Genomic DNA, 19,033 nt, shown 5'->3' on the forward strand with positions numbered 1-19,033 from the left:
ACGGAATAGACAGAAAATAAAGGTTTATCCCTGTACTTTGCCATGATATAGGTAAGCACATTTGAGAAAGAAAATGTGAAATCCTTAAATCACAGATGTCATTATTCGATCAAGTATTAAAATCTGCAGTGCTTCGAAAGCTTGACACAGTGTCGAAACCTGAGTATCGAGCGGCCCATCACTACCTGTGAGTTACGTAGAGTTTTCATTGTTGTTTGCGATTCTGGCCGTTTTTCGCGTACTGAGTTGTTCCGGAGTCACAGTTGAGAAACAGTTTTTTAATGTCTTTTAAGCACAGGGGAAAAAATGAACATGTGGCCCGGTGCATTCTTTAACTGCCTTGTGGCGCTGTAGTAGTACGGCTGCTTTTCAGTAAGGAGACAGTGGAAGATTGTGGGTTCGCTTCCCGGTTCCTCCCTGTGTGGATAGCAAATTATCCGCGACAAACAAACTGTTTTACACGCTGCAAACCAATCCGCGCCGCTTTTTCAATGTTTTTTAAGCAGAGGGAAAAAAATGAACATTTGCAAAATCCGTAACGCTGCTTTCAGTAAGTACAATGCACACGCGTTTAATTTGCCAGCCGTCTTTTCTGGTTTGGGCCGCTTTTGCAGTGTTACCTCTTGTGTATATTATATCCTGAAATCCTTCGAGTTACTAATTAACTAACTAACACCCACCCACTCAGCTTGTGTGAAAAAAATGCGCCCGTTCTTTCATCATTTTGTTGCAGCAATATACATTGTGTTTCCACTCAGCGCGGAGGCGCGCATTCATCTCGGATTATTACATCCTGCTAGACTAATCTGCTACACGGCTGCGTTTGAAAAAACCGACTTATCCCGGATGAGTTTCACCGGCATTAATGATTAGGAATCTGGTTGGAACAAAACCCTGCATCCACAGGGGTTCACCAGGACCAAGTTTGGGAAACACTGCTGAACACAGACGAAACCAACTCAGGTGAGGAGTTGGGGCGGGCAAAGTGGTTGCAGCTATTGATTATTCAGTGTTGTTTGCCTGGGTGTCTGATCTGCTCAACAGGATCATAAATAAAAGGAAAACAATGTGAAGGCAATGTCACAGGTGATCCTGTGGTATAGCGGGTCCACAGCTCCCCTTCAAAAGCCCATTTTTAAATAAATAATCATCGCACTCACAGTGTAGCGAGGGGCGTGGAAGTGTGGCTGAAACGGTTTCCGGGTAGACTCGTGCTTCGGGCATATCTCCCCTGTGCAGTGTGTGACCGAGTGAGGAGAGAGAGAGAAAGCCGGTACGTTAGAGTGAGCGAGAGCAGGCTCGAAGGCAATGTGTTCCTGTGGTATAGCGGGTCCATAGCTCCCCTTCAAAAGGCCATTTTTAATCAGGCGACTGACAGTAGTGGAGTCAGGCACAGAGAAGGTCAGCTGCAGAGAGAGCGTCTCGACTGCTGCAGGGCCTGAAGCAGGTGAGATGCTAATGAAAAAGAGGCACAGGGCTTATTGGTTTTTTAAAGACTGCTTCCTTCATTGTGGAAGATTTCAGTTCTTACCTGGAACAGTTGGAGCTCTGGATGACAGCAAAAGACATGCCAGAGGATAAGAAGGTCTGTGCTTTTCTGTCTATTATAGGCGCAAAGACTTACGGTTTGTTAAAGAATTTAGTCATGCCAGCTACTCCAAGTGCAAAGACGTACGCGGAGCTGAAAGAAGCTCTGTTAGCACATTACAAACCACAGCCTTTGATTATAGCAGAGCAATTTTTATAAACAAAACCAGCATGAAGAAGAAATTATCGCCAAATATGTTGTTAATTTGAAACAGTTGTCAGCGAGTTATAATTTCTGGACTTTTCTGGAAGAAGCGCTGCGAGATAAGTTAGTATGTGGCATACACTGTGAAGAAATACAGAAAGAACTTTTGTCACAAGTAGACTTAACTTTTCATAAGGTTTGTGAAATGGGGCTGGCTATGAAACTTGTTACAAAAAACCCGAAGGAACTGGCTTGCAAATCCACTTTGCAAATGGAGTTGGTGCAGAAAATGTGTCGCTCGGGAGAACAGTCCTTTCAACAAGAATATTGCCCCTCGTCATTTAAAAAGAAAACGGTATCAAGTTCCTATGAAAGGGGAGGAGAGGACTTTAATAAGGACAACAAATGTTATCACTGTGGGGGAAAGCATGGGACTGGTCTTCAAAGTGCAGAGCAGCCTTCAATCAATGTAAAGAAATGCTGACCATTAGTAGTGTACTGGCCCATTATGATACCCAAAAGTCCTTATTTTTAGCATGTGACGCATCACCATATGGAGTGGGAGCTATGATATCACATGTAGAAAATGGTGAAGAGAGGCCTATAGCCTTTGTATCAAGAACATTAAACTCTAGTGAGAAAAACTATGCCAAAATCGAAAAGAGGCATTAGCTTTGATTTTTGGGGTAAAAAAAAATTTCACAAATATTTATATGGCCAAAGGTTCACGCTGCTCACAGACCACAAACCTCTGATGCCCATTCTGGGTCCTAAAACAGCAGTACCTACCTTAGCTGCTGATGGAATATATAGGTGGTCTGTCATTCTTTCTGCATATAACTATGACATTCAGTACATAAAATCTGCAGAACATAGCAATGCTGATGCTTTGTCAAGATTACCTCAGCAGCAAAGGGAAAGCTTAGGTGCAGAGACTGGGGACATTTGGATGTTGTCTAACACAAATGAGCTTCCTGTAAAAGCTATTGATATTGCAAAAGAAACCAAACATGATCCAATATTATCTAGAGTGCTTGATTTAACTTTAAATGGCTGGCCAGATAAGGTTTAAAATTTGCAATTGCAACCTTTTTTTAATCGGAAGCATCAACTCTAAACTGAGCAAGGATGTGTACTTTGGGGTTGCAGAGTGATTATACCTCCCAAGTATCGTGAGCAGTTACTTGAAGAATTGCATGAATCACACCTAGGAATGTGCAGAATGAAAGCTTTGGCATGAAGCTATTTATGGTGGCCAAATATGGACAGTGAAATTGAAAAAAAAGTAAATCAGTGCGATGCATGTTGTGCAGTATGTAACCAGTCACCACCTCCTTCTTTGCTCTATTGGAAATGGCCTACTAGAGTATGGAAGAGAGTTCATGTCGACTTTGCTGAGAAAGACCAGCAGTATTTTCTAGCCCTTATTGATAGCCATTCTAAATGGCTTGAGGTTTTTCCTCTGACTAGGCTAACAACAACCCTGACAATTGAAACTTTCAGAATGTTATTTGCAGCATATGGAATTCCAGAAGAGCTGGCATCGGACAATGGACCATAGTTTGTGTCAGAAGAATTTAGGAGATTTATAGTACAATCAAATGGCATTAAACACACTTTGATTCCTCTGTAACATGCAGCTACAAATGGTGCAGCTGAATGAGGTGTACAAATTTTTAAAAGGGCACTTGAAAAGGATGTGGTGGAAGGTGCCAAGACACACAGATATTTATCTCTATCACACCGTTTAGCAAAGTTTCTGATAATGTTTAGAATCACTCCTCATTTAGTCACGGGTCATTCGCCTGCAGAACTGCTTTTAAAAAGAGAAATTAGAACCAGACTCTCCCTGCAAAAACCAAACATGGAACAAACAATGACAGATAAACAAAACCATGAAAAACACATTAATGACAAATCCAGATGTGTGGAACGTCACATCTCAGAGAAGGATGCAGTTTGGGTGAAAAACTGGAAGGGGGGAAAGAAAAATGGATTAGAGGAAATGTTTGCAGAAAAGAAGGGCCAAGGAGTTTTGTAGTCAACATAAATGGAGAACTTAGACGAGTCCACTTGGATCATCTACAGAAGCTGAAGCCAGTGTGGCAAATAGTGGAAACAAGGAACTCATGACTTTAAGTTCACCACTTTCATTCGATGGACCAAAAGCAGTTACCTCAGAAATTCAAGGTAGCCAAAGCAACTCAGTTACGATAGATGCTTCCAAGGTACAGAACACTGAGAAACCTCCTATGGACAGTGTTCATTTGGAGGAAGAGAATACACCAATCCCTGAAATGGAAGGAGCAGATCCACCTATATTTTTAAAAGAGAAGCACTATCCATTTAGAGAGAGAAGTCCTCCACAAAGATTCAGTTATTTTGAAACTGATTTAATACATTAATGTTTTGATAGGAATCCAGTTCTCAGGATATGGGCAAAATAATTTCTTGAACTGTGTGTTAAGGATTGGGGCCAACAGTTTTCATCCTGTATTCTGTCTGTATAATACCTCTGTGTAAAATGGGAGGTGGAATGTTTATAGAATATGTAATATCTCTCTATTATAAAAAAAAATCCTGGAGAGAAACAGTGGGGCATCGAGACGTGATCTTCATGTTAAGATCACAGAAGACAGTTAAAAGACCCGCAAGGACCTTAAACATGAGACATTGTGCCAAAATATTCACCCAGGACCGTCTCATGATGACGTAGAACATGAGATTCTTGCAAGACATGTCCTACTTACAATCAATATCAAATAAGACAACAGGCCAGCAAAACATTCAGTCGTGTGAAGGGTTTCAGCACACACAGATCCAGGGTCTCAATGCATATAAAGCGTATAAGGACAATACGTTATAAATGAAACGTTGACGACTAAGCGAAGAAGAAAGCAGTGCGGAGAAAAGAGACTCAAAAGTGTTGGAGAGAAAAAAGAGCAAAAAAGAAAAAATAATCTAGGTGCAAATTCAGAAAATAAGGAAAGTAATTATCAGTCCGTAACAAGTTGAATTGAAACAAAGCACGTTCAATCGGGCTCAATATTAAAAGACAGAGTAAAAGACAAAGTAGAACTTCATAAACACGTTCACAAACTGCGCTATACACATGCAGAGTAGATTATGAAAGCAGTGGAATTCAAAAGGCTCAAAAAAAAAAAAAGTATGTGTTCTGTTACAACTTTTTAAAACTGTTACTTTCCCTCCCTTTCCTTGCTTCCTGTCATGTGAGGTAATCAGGAAGTTAATTTAAGAATCAGGAAGGCTGCTATCATGCGCATGGAAACACACTAGTCACAATCCTCTGTCATCTGTACTTATCTTCATACTTGTAATAGCATCGTCCGTATGTATTGTTTTATTTTGATGTTATCCTATTTGCAGATAGAAGTGACTCTTTTAGTAGTTTATTAATAATATGTATATAATGGCACAGTAATATACATTTAGAAGATATGTTTGTTGTTAATATAAAGCCACTTAGCGTTTTGTATCTTTTTTCTCTGTTTTAGTTTCACCCTTTTAATTCCAATAAACCTGTGGATAAAGAAACAACCGTCTATAGAGTTTTGGATAAGGAAAGGTGTTTATCTACCTGTCAAAACACGTAGTCTGTGTGGAGGGCAGGACAGTGAAAGGACGTGGTTTATAGCAGGAAGCTAATTACTGTATATTTGAACAAAACGATGGAGGAAAGGAAGTCAGTTACACTAAAAACCAGGTCCTATGCTGCAGGTTCCACAAGACGCTCAAGCAGTTCCACTGAAGCAGCTGCTGTTATAGCTAGAGCCCGAGCAGAAGCAGCCAAAGCACGCTTGGCTTATGCAGAAAAGGAAGCAAAAATAAAATTAGAGAAATACCCAATTAGAGGCTGAAACGGACATGCTAGTGTTAGAAAAAGAAGCTGCTGCCGCTGAAGCAGACACTTTACAGGCTGTTATTGATGGTAGTAAACGATGTAGCTATAAACTTAAAATTGACACACCCCCTCTTGACCCAGTACAGCGAACACGAGAATATGTGATTGAGCAGTCCAAGAGATTTGATGACGTGCAGTCAGCACCTGAAGCAAGTCTACTCACTCAGGACAAAATCAGACAGACACAGCGGCAGCGCTTTCTTACTCTGTACCAGTCCTCCATCATAACGTAGACATGGCTGACACCCATGTGACACTGCCAGTAACAGTAACAGCTCAGGAACCACAGTGCACACAGTGCACACCTTCCTCCTCCTGGAATATGCAAATGAATCCACGTGCACATAGAACACTGCCTATTGCTCACAATCTTTCACCTCCCTCAGTGCTCAGTCACGCCACTCCATACTCCCGACACAACGATTCAAATATAAGTGACTTTGTGAGATACCTTGCCCGTCACGAGCTGGTCACCATTGGTCTCATCCAATTCAATGACCAACCAGAGAGCTTTAGAGCTTGGCAGCGGTCATACAGGAACACAGTTAGAGATCTGGACTTGACAGCCAGTGAGGAAATGGATCTCTTGATTTAGTGGTTGGGGAAAGAGTCAGTTGAGCATGCTAGACGAATCAGGGCTGTCCATGTTAATCAGCCAGGAAGGGGGCTCCGAGTGATATGGCAAAGATTAGAAGAATGCTTTGGTGCACCTGAAGTAATTGAAAATGCACTTTTTCGACGTATTGATAATTTACCAAGAATATCAAACAAAGATTATTCAAAATTACGTGAACTAAGTGATTTTCTAATGGAACTGAAATCCACCAAAGCAGATGGAGGCCTTCCAGGCCTGTCCTATCTCGATACAGCACGAGGCATCAGTCCAATAGTTCAAAAGCTACCTTATAACCTGCAAGAGAAGTGGTTGTCCTTTGGATCTAATTACAAACAGCAGTGTAATGTTCTGATTCCTCCCTTTGGAGTTTTTGTGGACTTCATTGCTCGACAAGCTAAGATCAGGAATGATCCTAGCTTCAGTCTCTTGGGTCAAACGTATGCTGTTTGTAAAACAGACAATACTTCCCTGGAAGTCAAACAAGCAGAAAGACATTTCAGTTCATAAAACCCATGTGTCTTTCAGGTTGGCCCTCACCCCAAATGAACAGGATATTAAAAGCAAGTATTATAATAAGCAGTGTCCTCTCCATAAGAAGCCCCATTTACTCAGGAAATGTCGTGCCTTTCAAGAGAAGCCATTAGAGGAACGTAAAGCTTTCCTTAAGGAGAAAGGGATCTGTCAACAACACACACAGCTAAAAACTGTAAGTACTCGAACACATGTTCAGAGTGTGAGAGTGACAAGCATATTTCTGCACTTCACCCAGGACCAGCACCTTGGACTCAGAAACCAAACATCTCGCCAGACTATGGCAGGGAGGAAAACACCATACAACCTTCAGAAGTCACATCTCGCTGCACTCAAGTCTGTAGGGGCGGTCTCAGTGACAGATCCTGCTCTAAGATCTGCTTAGCCAAAGTCTATCCAACTAACCATCGTGACAGAGCCTTGAAAGTCTATGCTATCCTTGATGAGCAGAGCAACAGATCGCTGGCCCATTTGGAGTTCTTTGATGCCTTCAACATCCATGGTCCTACCTCTGCATATTCTCTTAGGACTTGTTCTGGGGTTTCAGAAGTATCGGGGAGAAGAGCCTTTGGCTACCAAATTGAGTCACTGGATGGGAAAGTCAGTCTTCCTCTTCCTAGTCTTTTGGAGTGTAATGACATCCCAAACAACCGGTCAGAGATTCCGACACCTGAAGTTGCTCTGTTTCAACCACACCTGAAGTCAGTGGCTCACCTTATCCCAGAACTTGAAACGAAGGCATGCTTCTACTTGGACAGGATATCATTGAGGTCCACAAGGTTCGGAAACAAGTGAATGGCCCACATGACGCACCTTACCCCCAAAAGCTCGACCATGGATGGGTTATAGTTGGCAATGCCTGCTTGGGCAATCTCCATGTGCCCACGAGTGTGAATGTGTTGTACACTAGCTTGACAAAGCAGGAACGTCCATCTATCTTTGGGCCGTGCCCGGATGTCTTCCATGTAAAGGAGAAATATAGCCACTTTCAGTTTTACAACATTCTCCTGGTGATCTCTACAGGTAAACTTAATGGCAATAAAGAAAACAAGCAGTTGGGCCCCACAGTGTTCCAACAGACAAGCGACGACAACAAAGTGGCCCCTTCCATCCAAGACATTTTATTTCTGCGAATAATGCAACAAGGTCTCAAACGAGATGACAGCAACAGCTGGGTAGCCCCATTACCATTCAAGACAACTAGACAGCGTTTGCCTGATAACAAATTTCAGGCTATGAACAGTCTCTTGTCGCTAAAATGCATCTTGGACAGAAAGGCAGAAATGAGACAGCATTTCCTCATGTTCATGGAGAAAGTGTTTAAGAATGGTCATGCTGAAGTGGCACCTTCACTTAGAAAGGAAAAAGATTGATGGTTTCTGCCTATCCTTGGTGTTTATCATCCAAAGAAGCCTGGTAACATCCATGTAGTGTTCGACTCCAGTGCCCAATTCAATGGAGTGTCGCTCAACAATATTCTATTAACAGAACCTGATCTTAACAATACTCTTCTTGGAGTCCTCATCCGTTTCCGGAAAGAAGCCGTGGCCATAACAGCAGATATTGAACAAATGTTTCACTGTTTCCTTGTAAAAGAAGAAGATCGAGATTTCTTGAGGTTCTTGTGGTTTCAGGACAATGACCTGTCCAAAGACATTATCGAGTACTGTATGAGGGTTCACGTCTTTGGGAACGGTCCCTCTTCTGCAGTTGCCATCTACTGTCTTAAGCAGTCTATAAAGGAGGGCGATCCTTAAGTAAAGCATTTTGTGAACCATGATTTCTATGTAGATGATGGTCTGAAATCTCTCCCTACAGTGGAAGCAGCAGTCAACCTTCTTAAAAAGACACAAGACACACTCTCTGAGTCTAACTTGAGACTACATAAAATTGCCTCAAATAAGACAGAAGTCATGGATGCATTCCCATCACAAGACCATGCTGCTGATCTGAAAGATCTGGATTTCGAATCTGACCTTCACTCCTTACAGCGCACCCTAGGTCTTAACTGGGACCTTAAGTCTGATACCTTTAACTTTGGGGTGGCCAGTGAAGAAAAGCCCTTCACTCGTCGGGGTGTCTTATCAATTGTGAACAGCATCTATGACCCTCTGGGTTTCATCGCTCTAGTCACAATTCATGGGAAAGCAATTCTTAGAGAGCTTATGCAGCAGAATAGTGATTGGGACTCCCCCCTCCCTGAAGAGAAGGAAGAGATGTGGCACACATGGAGGCACTCACTAAAGGATCTGAGCAGCCTTAAGATTTCAAGGCCTTACACGAAAATTTCCCCTTTAGATGCAACTCAGCGTGAGTTGTGTGTTTTCTCTGATGCATCGATTAAAGCAATTGCTGCAGTGGCTTACCTCAAACTGACTGACACGGATGGAACCAGCCATGTTGGCTTTATCATGGAAAAAGCAAAGCTCACCCCAAGTCTTGAACATACAGTGCCCAGGCTAGAGTTATGTGCTGCAGTTCTAGCTGTGGAACTAGCCGAGCTCATCTCCTCAGAGATTGACATCCACCTAGACACTACTACCTTCTACACAGACAGCAAAGTAGTACTGGGATATATTTATAATAAAACTAGGCGCTTTTATGTCTATGTTAGTAATCAAATCCTGCGAATACGAAGATACTCTCGTCCAGAACAATGGCAATACGTACTTACGGATCAAAACCCGGCAGATATTGCTATGAGGTTTGTCACTCCAGCCCACATTCTAGACACCAGCTGGCTACCTGGGCCAAAGTTCTTAAAGCACCCTTTTCAAGGAACTTTCAAAGGGAAGATCTTTCAACTTGTAAATCCTTCATTGGATACAGAAATCCACCCTCAGGTTCTTACTCTGGATACGACTGTGATGAGTGGACAACTTGGGTCCCAGCGTTTTTCCAAATTCTCTAGCTGGAGATCACTAACTCGTGCCATTGCTCGACTTATTCATATTGCTCTGCTCTTTCACAAGAATCCTGAAGCCATGCCCAGCAGCTGCAGAGGCTGGCACTGCTGTGATGCAATATGCTAAGTTAAAGATCTCTCACAATCTAAGAGGATCATAATACGTTCAGTTCAAGAGAAAGTGTATGCTCAAGAGTATACCAGTTTACAAAAGAAGGAGAAGCTTCCCAGGGGCAGTCCTCTTAAAACTTTAGACCCTATCATTGATGCACATGGCCTCATTAGAGTAGGAGGCCGACTCATTGCGGCAGAGCTTCCATATGATGAAAAAAGACCCCTCATTATTCCAGGGAAGCACCATGTAGCAAACCTTTTGATCAGGCATTACCATGAAAAAATTTAGCATCAAGGTCGGCTGTTTACAGAAGGTGCCATACATACTGCTGGACTCTGGATAGTTGGTGGTAAGAGGCGCGTGAGCAGCTTCATTCATGGATGTGTTACTTGCCGCAAGCTTCGTGGGTCACCTCAGATACAAAAGATGTCCAACCTTACAGCAGATCGTCTTTCCATAGAACCTCCATTTACAAATGTTGGCCTGGATGTTTTTGGTCCATGGACTGTGTCTTTGCATCGCACAAGAGGTGGACTTGCTCAAAGTAAACGATGGGCTATGATATTTACCTGCTTAAGTGTGAGAGCTGTACATATTGAGGTTATTGAAACTCTTAACACTTCAAGTTTTATCAATGGTCTCAGACGTTTTCTTGCCATCAGAGGTCCAGTGAAACTTATCCGTTCTGATTGCGGAACTAATTTCATCAGTGCTTGTAAAGAGTTGAAGATTTCCAGTAACATTGACAATCACACTATTGATAAGTTCCTTCAGGATGAGGGCTGTGTTTGGAAATTTAATCCTCCCCATGACTCTCACATGGGAGGCTCTTGGGAAAGGATGATTGGGATAGCAAAAAAGATCTTAAATTCTATGTTCCACCAACTTGGTCCTTCGAAGTTGACTCATGAAGTACTTACCACCTTACTGTCAGAAGTAGCCGCTATTATCAACTGTAGACCTCTTGTTCCAGTATCTACTGATCCAACTGACCCTATGATTCTTACACCAGCAACTCTTCTCACCCAGAAAGTAAATCCTCTTTCAGTCCCTGCTGGCGATTTTAGGTTCAAAGACCTGCACAGACATCAGTGGCGCCAAGTACAGCACCTGGCTCAAACTTTTTGGGACAGATGGAAAAAACAGTACCTCTGTTTACTCCAACCACGTGGGAAGTGGCAGTCCCCTCCACCAGACATTGAGCCTGGAAGTGTCGTGCTCCTTAAAGACGATCATCTCAGAAGAAATGAATGGCCCCTGGGAATGGTCACACAAGTTTTTCCCAGCGAAGATTGTAAAGTCCGTAAGGTGGAGATTAAAGTCTTTACAGTTTTTTACAATTACTAAAGCACAATTATGATAACAAGGCTCATTGTTGCAAATCATTTAGCACAATTCACAAAACACCTCACCCAAAGAGCAAAACACCTCACATATCCTGCAAAATGAAACACTGCAACCAAAACTACATATATAATGATCATAATCAAACTACTACACTAAATGGCACACATGTCAGTTATATCACCAGATTTTTGTCTAACCAACTACACGATGTTAGGCAAAATGAAAAGCACTCTCATCTTTAGTATGCTCTGCCACAATATTAAAATAGTCCAAATTGTAGAAAATTAGAGTGTTCACATGCACAGAAATATTTGCAGATACACACACATGCATTTATTTTTTTATTTTTCACCAAACAAGTCAGTGCAACATATGCACAGCAGATATATTTACATTGGAGCGAACAAAAATATGCTCAGAAAAAAACAGTAAACTGAAAAAGAAAATGTGCAGAAGAAATATATAGAAAAAAAAGAGGCAAGAAAAATAATTAGGCAGCATCTTGCCTCTCAGCTGGGTCTGGCCACAATGCATCGTCCACATCACAGGCAATATCTTCCCTTGCCAGACATCGTGGGAAGAAGCGCCTTGAGTGCCTTATCCATCCCTGAATCGCACCCACATCAATTTCATCACATGCCTCTTCCATAGCCTGCACAAGAGGCATGCGTACATAGGGCTGCCGGTCGTATACCTTCCACCGCCATGCCGAAAAGAACTCTTCTATGGGGTTCAGAAATGGTGAGAATGGTGGGAGGTATTGCACGAGAAATAGTGGGTGGTCAGAAAACCAATTTTGGACTGGGGCTGCATGATGAAAGCTCATGTTGTCCCATACTACAACATACCGGGTTCTTGCATGGTCTGCATCATTCATACACTCTGGTGGAATGAGAATGTTATGGAGTCTGTCCAGAAATGTTAGAATATGGCCTGTGTTGTATGGTCCAAGGTTGGCATGACGGTGGAGGACACCATGCATATTGGAGATGGCAGCGCACATTGTGGTGTTCCCACCACATTGGCCAGGAACATCTATAATGGCTCTGTGGCCAATGACGTTTCTTCCCCTTCTTCTGGTCTTTGCTAGGTTGAAACCAGCCTCATCTATGAAGATGAACTCATGTGGGATTGCATGAGCATCCATTTCCAGTACTCCCTGAAAACAATGAACTAAAATCAGTCAATATGGTGTTATCCAGTACACTGGGAAACAATGTTGCGTGTAATGTGCTGCAGTCAATATTGTACTTACATCCACATATACTCATCTGAGCTCTTTGTTTCTTTGAGAGTTTCTCTCAAAAGGCATCTTATACAATTGTTTCAGGCTGCTTTGGTTTCGCTTGAGAATGCGAGCCAATGTGGACAGACTGACTCGTTGAATGTTGGTGAATATGGTGTTGTCTTGGATGATGTTGCTTTGAATTTCTCTTAATCTGATTTCATTATTCTCCAAGACCAAGTTTACAATGGCAGCTTCCTGTACCCCTGTGAACATTTCACCCCTTCCTCCACCATGGTTGCATCTCTCAGTCCTTTACAAAAACAAAAAACAAAAATATAGGGCTTGGACAATGCAGCCTAATGATTCCCCCACAGTAGAGTAAATTGGACAGGAAACTTGTACAGTTAGTGTATGACATTAGCCATTCATGAAGTACACAGGTGTCACCCAACTGATACACTATGACATGGGGTGTACTACACAGTGTGAAAGACATTTTGGTTGCATACCTGTGCTCCAGTCTAAATGTCCGGATGACAGAGGCGACAGTAAAACGGCTCAAGTTGGGCTGCACTCTACGTCCAGCCTCTTGCATTGTCAGCCCATGGTTGATGACATGATCAACTAAGGTTGCTCTGATTTCATTTGACAGTTGCTGTCTTCTTCGCCCATGACCTCCTATACCAGCTCTACCCCTACCTCTCACTCTTCCTCCCCCTCTCATCCTCACCCTCCCTCTTCCTCTTCCTCTCTCTGCAATGTCTTCCATTGTTCTTGAAAAAAAGGTGCTCACCTGTGGTCTTTTTATAGTGCTTACTTCCTGATTGAAGTGGTAACAATTAACCATTGAGGTGTTTGGCCAGGTGGCACATATATTGGCCAATTAGCTCATGTTCTGTCCTTTTGAATGGCAGTGTGTTGTAATGGCAAACATGTGACTTTATGTCAGATTGTTGTGTCTTATGCAGAGAACCGTGTTCAGTGCATTTAGAAAGTGCCATTTTGAATTGCAAAATGTGTGTAAAGCAGGAAATGTGTTTAGAGTTTTAGAGACTTGAGAAGAGGTTTTGCTCTCTGTGTGTCAGTTTGAATAATTGTGCTATGCATGTTATTTTTGTGTGTTAGCAATTGTGAAAAACTGTAAGAAAGAGGGGATAAAGTTTTTTATTCGGCCTGTCACTGAGACTATCATCCTCCTTGATCCTTCTGAAAGACCATTATAAATATGTTATTGTTACAGACTGTTCGGTAGTGACGTTTAATCACGCCAGACGGGGAGTGTTCTGTTACAACTTTTTAAAACTGGAAACACACTAGTCACAGTCCTCTGTCATCTGTACTTATCTTCATGCTTGTGACAGCATCGTCCCTATGTATTTTTATTTTGATGTTGTCCTTCCTTATACTGTATATATATATATATTTGCAGATAGAAGTGACTCTTTTAGTAGTTTATTAATGATATGTATATAATGGCACAGTAATATACCTTTAGAAGATATGTTTGTTGTTAATATAAAGCCACTTAGTGTTTTGTATCTTTTTTCTCTGTTTTAGTTTCACCCTTTTATTTCCAATAAACCTGTGGATAAAGAAACAACCGTCTATGGAGTTTTGGATAAAGAAAGGTGTTTATCTGCCTGTCAAAACACGTAGTCTGTGTGGAGGGCAGGACAGTATGCATGATACAAATGTGGAGAAAGTTAAAGATATGAAAGTAGGAAAATTAGAAAATATAAAAAAAGAAAGTAAAGATCGCAGTAGCGCTAACAAATGGAAATTATTACTTGAAAAAGGGAAAATAATTACCACGGACCAGGTGTCATTGAAAAAAAAAGCAGGACAAAGCAAGGTCAGAATAAAAGACACAGTAGAAAACAAAGTAAAATGTCATAAAGAGGTTACAAAACAAAGGGCCAAACACATGCAGAGCAGGATAGAGATAATGAAAACTGGAATTCAAAAGACTCAAAAAAACGTAAGCACGAAACACATGCACAGCAAGATACAGAATATGAAAACAGAAAAAAACGACAGTGTCAAAAAAAGAAAGTAAACATCGCATTAGCGCAAAAAAAAGAAATTATTACTCGGAGAAATAACTAAAAGGCGAATAGAGATCAAATATATGGACACAGGTGATATGTCAGAAGTATGTAAATATTGTAAGGCTTTGAAGTTTAAGTCAGAGAATTTCAAAAACGTATTTTACCTCACATGCATTTATTTATTGGTTACTTTGCAAAAAAAATTATTAACTGCTGATGATGTAGATCATTTTGTCTGTGCTGAAATTCCAAACAGAGTCAGTTCTTTCCTGAATTATGGTACAAAGTCACTAAACACATGTCTCACTGACCTCAATTAAAAGATTCAGCACATTGGGACTCAAAAGATTCCAAATATTGTTTTTACATAAGTTCTGAAATAAAAGTGAAACTAATGAAATAGCAACAATTCAAAGAAAAAAAAAAATCTTAAAAGTGTGTATCCAGAAAACCAAACACGGGGGTTGGCGAGCGAAGCCCCCTAGTGTTTAAAAAAAAAAAAAAGAGAGAGACTGTTAAACTTAAGGGGGGGCGGGGGGAGTGTTATGTATACATCTTGATTTGTAAATGTCAAGGGGTATCCTGTTATTTCTTATATGGTAAAGGGGATGGTTGTGTGCACATGTGTAATATAAGGGAGTGTGAAGTTTACAGCAAACAGTGTGTATGGAATGAGCGATAGAGAGACACATGTATGAGAAAAATAATAGCGTTTGCAGTTGGTTCAGTTTCGTTAAATAAAGTGTTCCTGTTGTTCATCACCCTGGGGAATTTGTTGTACCACTATTAAACGTATACAGAAGATATAACAGGAATGACCTTATATTTTTTACTTTTACTTTTGATTACAATTTTATCTTCACCAGTTAATTGGTTGATGGTTCCTAAGATGTCTGTATTAAAAACCCCAGCTCTGTTCTAACTTGTCTTCTTTTTTGTTCTTTTGATTTTCTGTCCTTAGTTTATCAAATTAACATGTAACTACACTTTATTAAAAGATCAAAATCACCATGACAGTGTCCTCCATTACAGACAGAAGCACTCTGTTCTTTCCTTAAAAGAATGGAATGCTGCCACTCATTGGACAGGGGATTCTCTTAAAGACAATGTTACTTTCCCTTGACAAGTCTCTTGTGCAATGGAATAATAACTTCCAGGCCACTCTCCAAAACACATATGGTCTCTTTTTTCTTGGGAGCTCAGCTCTGTACATTGGTGTTGCAACAACATTGTCATTGTCATTGTTAGTGCTTGTTAGAATCTAGTTATTTGGCCTTTATTTTCCGAGAACTATTAGGCACAATGCTCCATGGATTGTGTGCTTTAAAAATAGCAGCAATACTAAAAACCAGCTTCTTCCTCCCCACTACAAATAGCAAATATATTACAACAAGAATATATTTAGTTTGCTTTTAATGTGACTTTCAGTCTCATATATATAAACAACTGAAATTAACTCCAGATATTATTTTGGAAACAACTGTGACTGCAATAGGCAGAAAGTCTTTTTTAGCAAAGATTTTTCCTAATGTTGTCAGGATAAATTTACATTTCCCATTGACTCCTTTCAAACATTTTTGCTTTAGGAAGAGCCTGCTAACATGGAGCGCTACCTAAACTGGGCAAATGCATTCTTGGTAGTTTACAGCATTGACAACAGAAGGAGCTTTGAAGTCTGCCACCAATATTTAGAATCCCTCTGCCAATGTACTAAGGCTCTACATCAAGAACGTCCAATCATTCTGCTTGGAAATAAGCTTGACATGGAAAGATACAGGTAACAAGATTGTTTTTCTTTTCAAGGTCCATTTTTTAATGCACATTGAGTTATGTTCTGGTAGTAACGCACATAATGTAAATAAAGTTTATTATCATTGTTATTAATGCCACCTGATGGTCTGGCACCACATTTAGATTTTTTTGCTGCCTTTAGTCTCCCCTAAACCTGAAATGGATGGAGGAGACTACAGTTTCAGTAAATCCAAATTATTAAAACAATTTTTTTTTCAGTTCTGGTTATTTTTGGTTACCCCCTCATATGTGTATATATATATATATATATATATATATATATATATATATATATATATATATATATATAATATATATATATATATATATATATATATAACAAGAATAACTGAAAACACAAATAAAACTTTGGGCTTGGATAATACAAAGCTGCTGCTGCTGGTAAAAAAAAATAAATAAATAATTAGATTTGTTTCACTTTTTCTCAGCTTCTCATGGTGAGCTAAAAGATATGAACCCTACAAGCATGTCTTTACCCAGTGCAGTATGCTTGGATAGGGGCCATCCTTGCTATATACCTAAAGCACTACTGCTGGAGTCAGGGGGTTTGATTTCTCTCAGTGACCTTTAGAGCTGTGTAGGCTGGAAATATGTGCTGCAGAAGGTTACCATAGAAAACTGGCCTACCTGTAATAAGACTGGCCTAGGCAAAATGCAGTCAATAAAAGACTAATGAGTAACAGTTCAAATTAAATCCATGAGAAATTTGCCAAAAATACAGATACCAGGCCCCACTCTTTGGGCCATTACTGAGAATGTTGAGTTACCATGTAGCTATATCAGGTTTAACCTAAAAAAAATTGCATGAAGCAGTCATGTGGGTTGGGTACAATGACAAATAGGCCACAGTACAATGAATATTTACAACATTTTCTTTTAAAGAGCATTTTCAAAGTCAGCTATGATAGTTTTAGTTATCTCAGCCAATAAACAGTTTCACAGTGAATTCCATTACTGTTAGTCTGATTTAACTCTGTATTTTTTTATTATTTGTTGTTTATTTTAGTTCCACGCTAAATCATATTTGGTCTTTCAGGCAGGTGAGCAAGTCTGATGGAATAACCATGGCTTCCAAATATGGCTGTTATTTTTTGAAGTATCTGCTTGCCTAGACTATGACTGTGTGCAACATGTTTTTCATGAAGTTGTCCGAGAAATTAAAAAGGCAGCAAAGAGAAAGCTTCCCATTCATCCTCTGTTCATCACTGAAGAAAAGCCAGCTGTTGCCTTGTCATCTGTCACGCCCATCTCTGCCACCTGCAAGGAAATGCCTTCCATTGCACAAGCAAAGCTAATCACTGTAAAATCCTCCAGGGCTCAAAGTAAAAGACGAGCACCCACGCTGACGCTGCTGAAAGGTTTCAAAATCTTCTGATATAGATACAGACAAATTTATACTCTGTGCAGAAAGTACAGTAGCCTTACAGGACAGCAAAAAAATTTAAAAATTCATCAATCTATATTTTATAAGATGTACTTCTGACAACAAAGCTATTTTAAATACTTTTCAGTTGTGAGAAACTTTGTTCATATACTACATTTAAAGAAATGGAAAGTTTAGAAAAAATATTTTTAAATAAATATTTCGTGAATAAATGACTTTAGAAAAATATTGTTGCTCTGTTATGACCATTAATATTTTATTTTCATATAATTTATTTTTTTCAGATTAATGATTTTATTATTTTACCTTTAAGAACATACAGTAACTTAAGAAGAACTTAATTGATATTTTAAATTAAAAATACAAAATACTTATCTGAAACTTTGATCCAGGTTAATTAATTAAGCCTTTTTTGGTTGCACAGTAAGATGAATTTGCTTTGCAATGAAGTTTAACTGAGAACTGCATTAGCTCTGTGGTTTGCTATAAACATAGAACTCAGGGAGAAAAAGTTGTCTTAAACAATTTATAAAATGGACTGCTGCTTTAATGCTCTACGCAGTCTTCTTATTAGCTTTCCATATTAATCTAACACAGGTAGCAGAGGAAGTGAAGCACATCATGTGTCACATAGATGCTGAAGGAGTAGCAGCTGATTGGAAAAGATAGTGCCAACTTGCTGCCCCAATGTGCCTAAAGACACAGGAGGACCTACATCTAAGTCTAAGTTGTTTAACCCTGTAGTTGTTACCCAGAATCCCTGTTTTGGGACAATTTATAAATTTAGTCTTGAAGAAAAATGTTATAAGTACACTTGATAACCAAATAATAAAAAACATAATTAGACCAGGAGTTAAAATCAGATCCTCCACTAGGTGTACCTGTATTAGCAATTTAATTTAAATTAAAACAAAAAATATAACACTAATACAGAAAATCCTAGCAGTTTAAAATGTTGCTTACTAAACATTTACACTCTTGGAAATAAAGCTGATTTTGTAAATTACATTATATTAAATAGAAAATCTGATTTGTGTCTTCTTGATGTAAACTAGCTCAGTAAATCTGATAGTACTTAGATTAAAAGAACATAGAAACCCACCCTGGTTTAACGAAAATAGTCAAGGACTTAAATCAGAATGATAAAAACTGGAGCATAGATGGAGATCATCTAAGCTACAGGTCTTCTGCACTGCATAGACAGAGAGTGATGAAAAGTAAAAAATCATGCTCTCTTTATAGCCTGCTCAGACTACAGTTCTAAGTCAATAGATAACAACAGTAATAATCCTCTTGTACTATTTAGAAAAGTGACTAATCCAACAAATGGGAATTTGAACTACAATGCAATATATCTACAGACATTAGCACTGGACACTTTATGAACCCTCTT

The 19,033-nt window shown here is 39.8% G+C and overlaps 2 protein-coding genes across 2 annotated transcripts in view; both read left to right on the forward strand.

The window, feature by feature from the left end:
- Positions 1-17,845, forward strand: part of rasl12 (RAS-like, family 12) — a 162,320-nt gene extending 144,475 nt beyond the window's left edge. Inside the window, 3 exon segments of the mRNA XM_028823404.2 lie at positions 16,031-16,221; positions 17,293-17,339; positions 17,342-17,845. Coding sequence (XP_028679237.2) covers positions 16,031-16,221; positions 17,293-17,339; positions 17,342-17,631 — 528 coding nt within the window. The 3' untranslated portion in view covers positions 17,632-17,845.
- On the forward strand, positions 8,392-13,682 carry LOC127526096 (uncharacterized). Its single transcript, XM_051920241.1, has 2 exons — positions 8,392-11,150; positions 13,542-13,682. The coding sequence occupies exon 1, from the start codon at positions 8,715-8,717 to the stop codon at positions 9,831-9,833; it is 1,119 nt and encodes a 372-aa protein (XP_051776201.1). The 5' UTR covers positions 8,392-8,714; the 3' UTR covers positions 9,834-11,150; positions 13,542-13,682.
- Positions 17,846-19,033: the final 1,188 nt, after the last annotated feature.

The sequence above is a fragment of the Erpetoichthys calabaricus genome, chromosome 17, assembly GCF_900747795.2.
Source record: "Erpetoichthys calabaricus chromosome 17, fErpCal1.3, whole genome shotgun sequence".
NCBI classification, from domain to species: domain Eukaryota; kingdom Metazoa; phylum Chordata; class Cladistia; order Polypteriformes; family Polypteridae; genus Erpetoichthys; species Erpetoichthys calabaricus.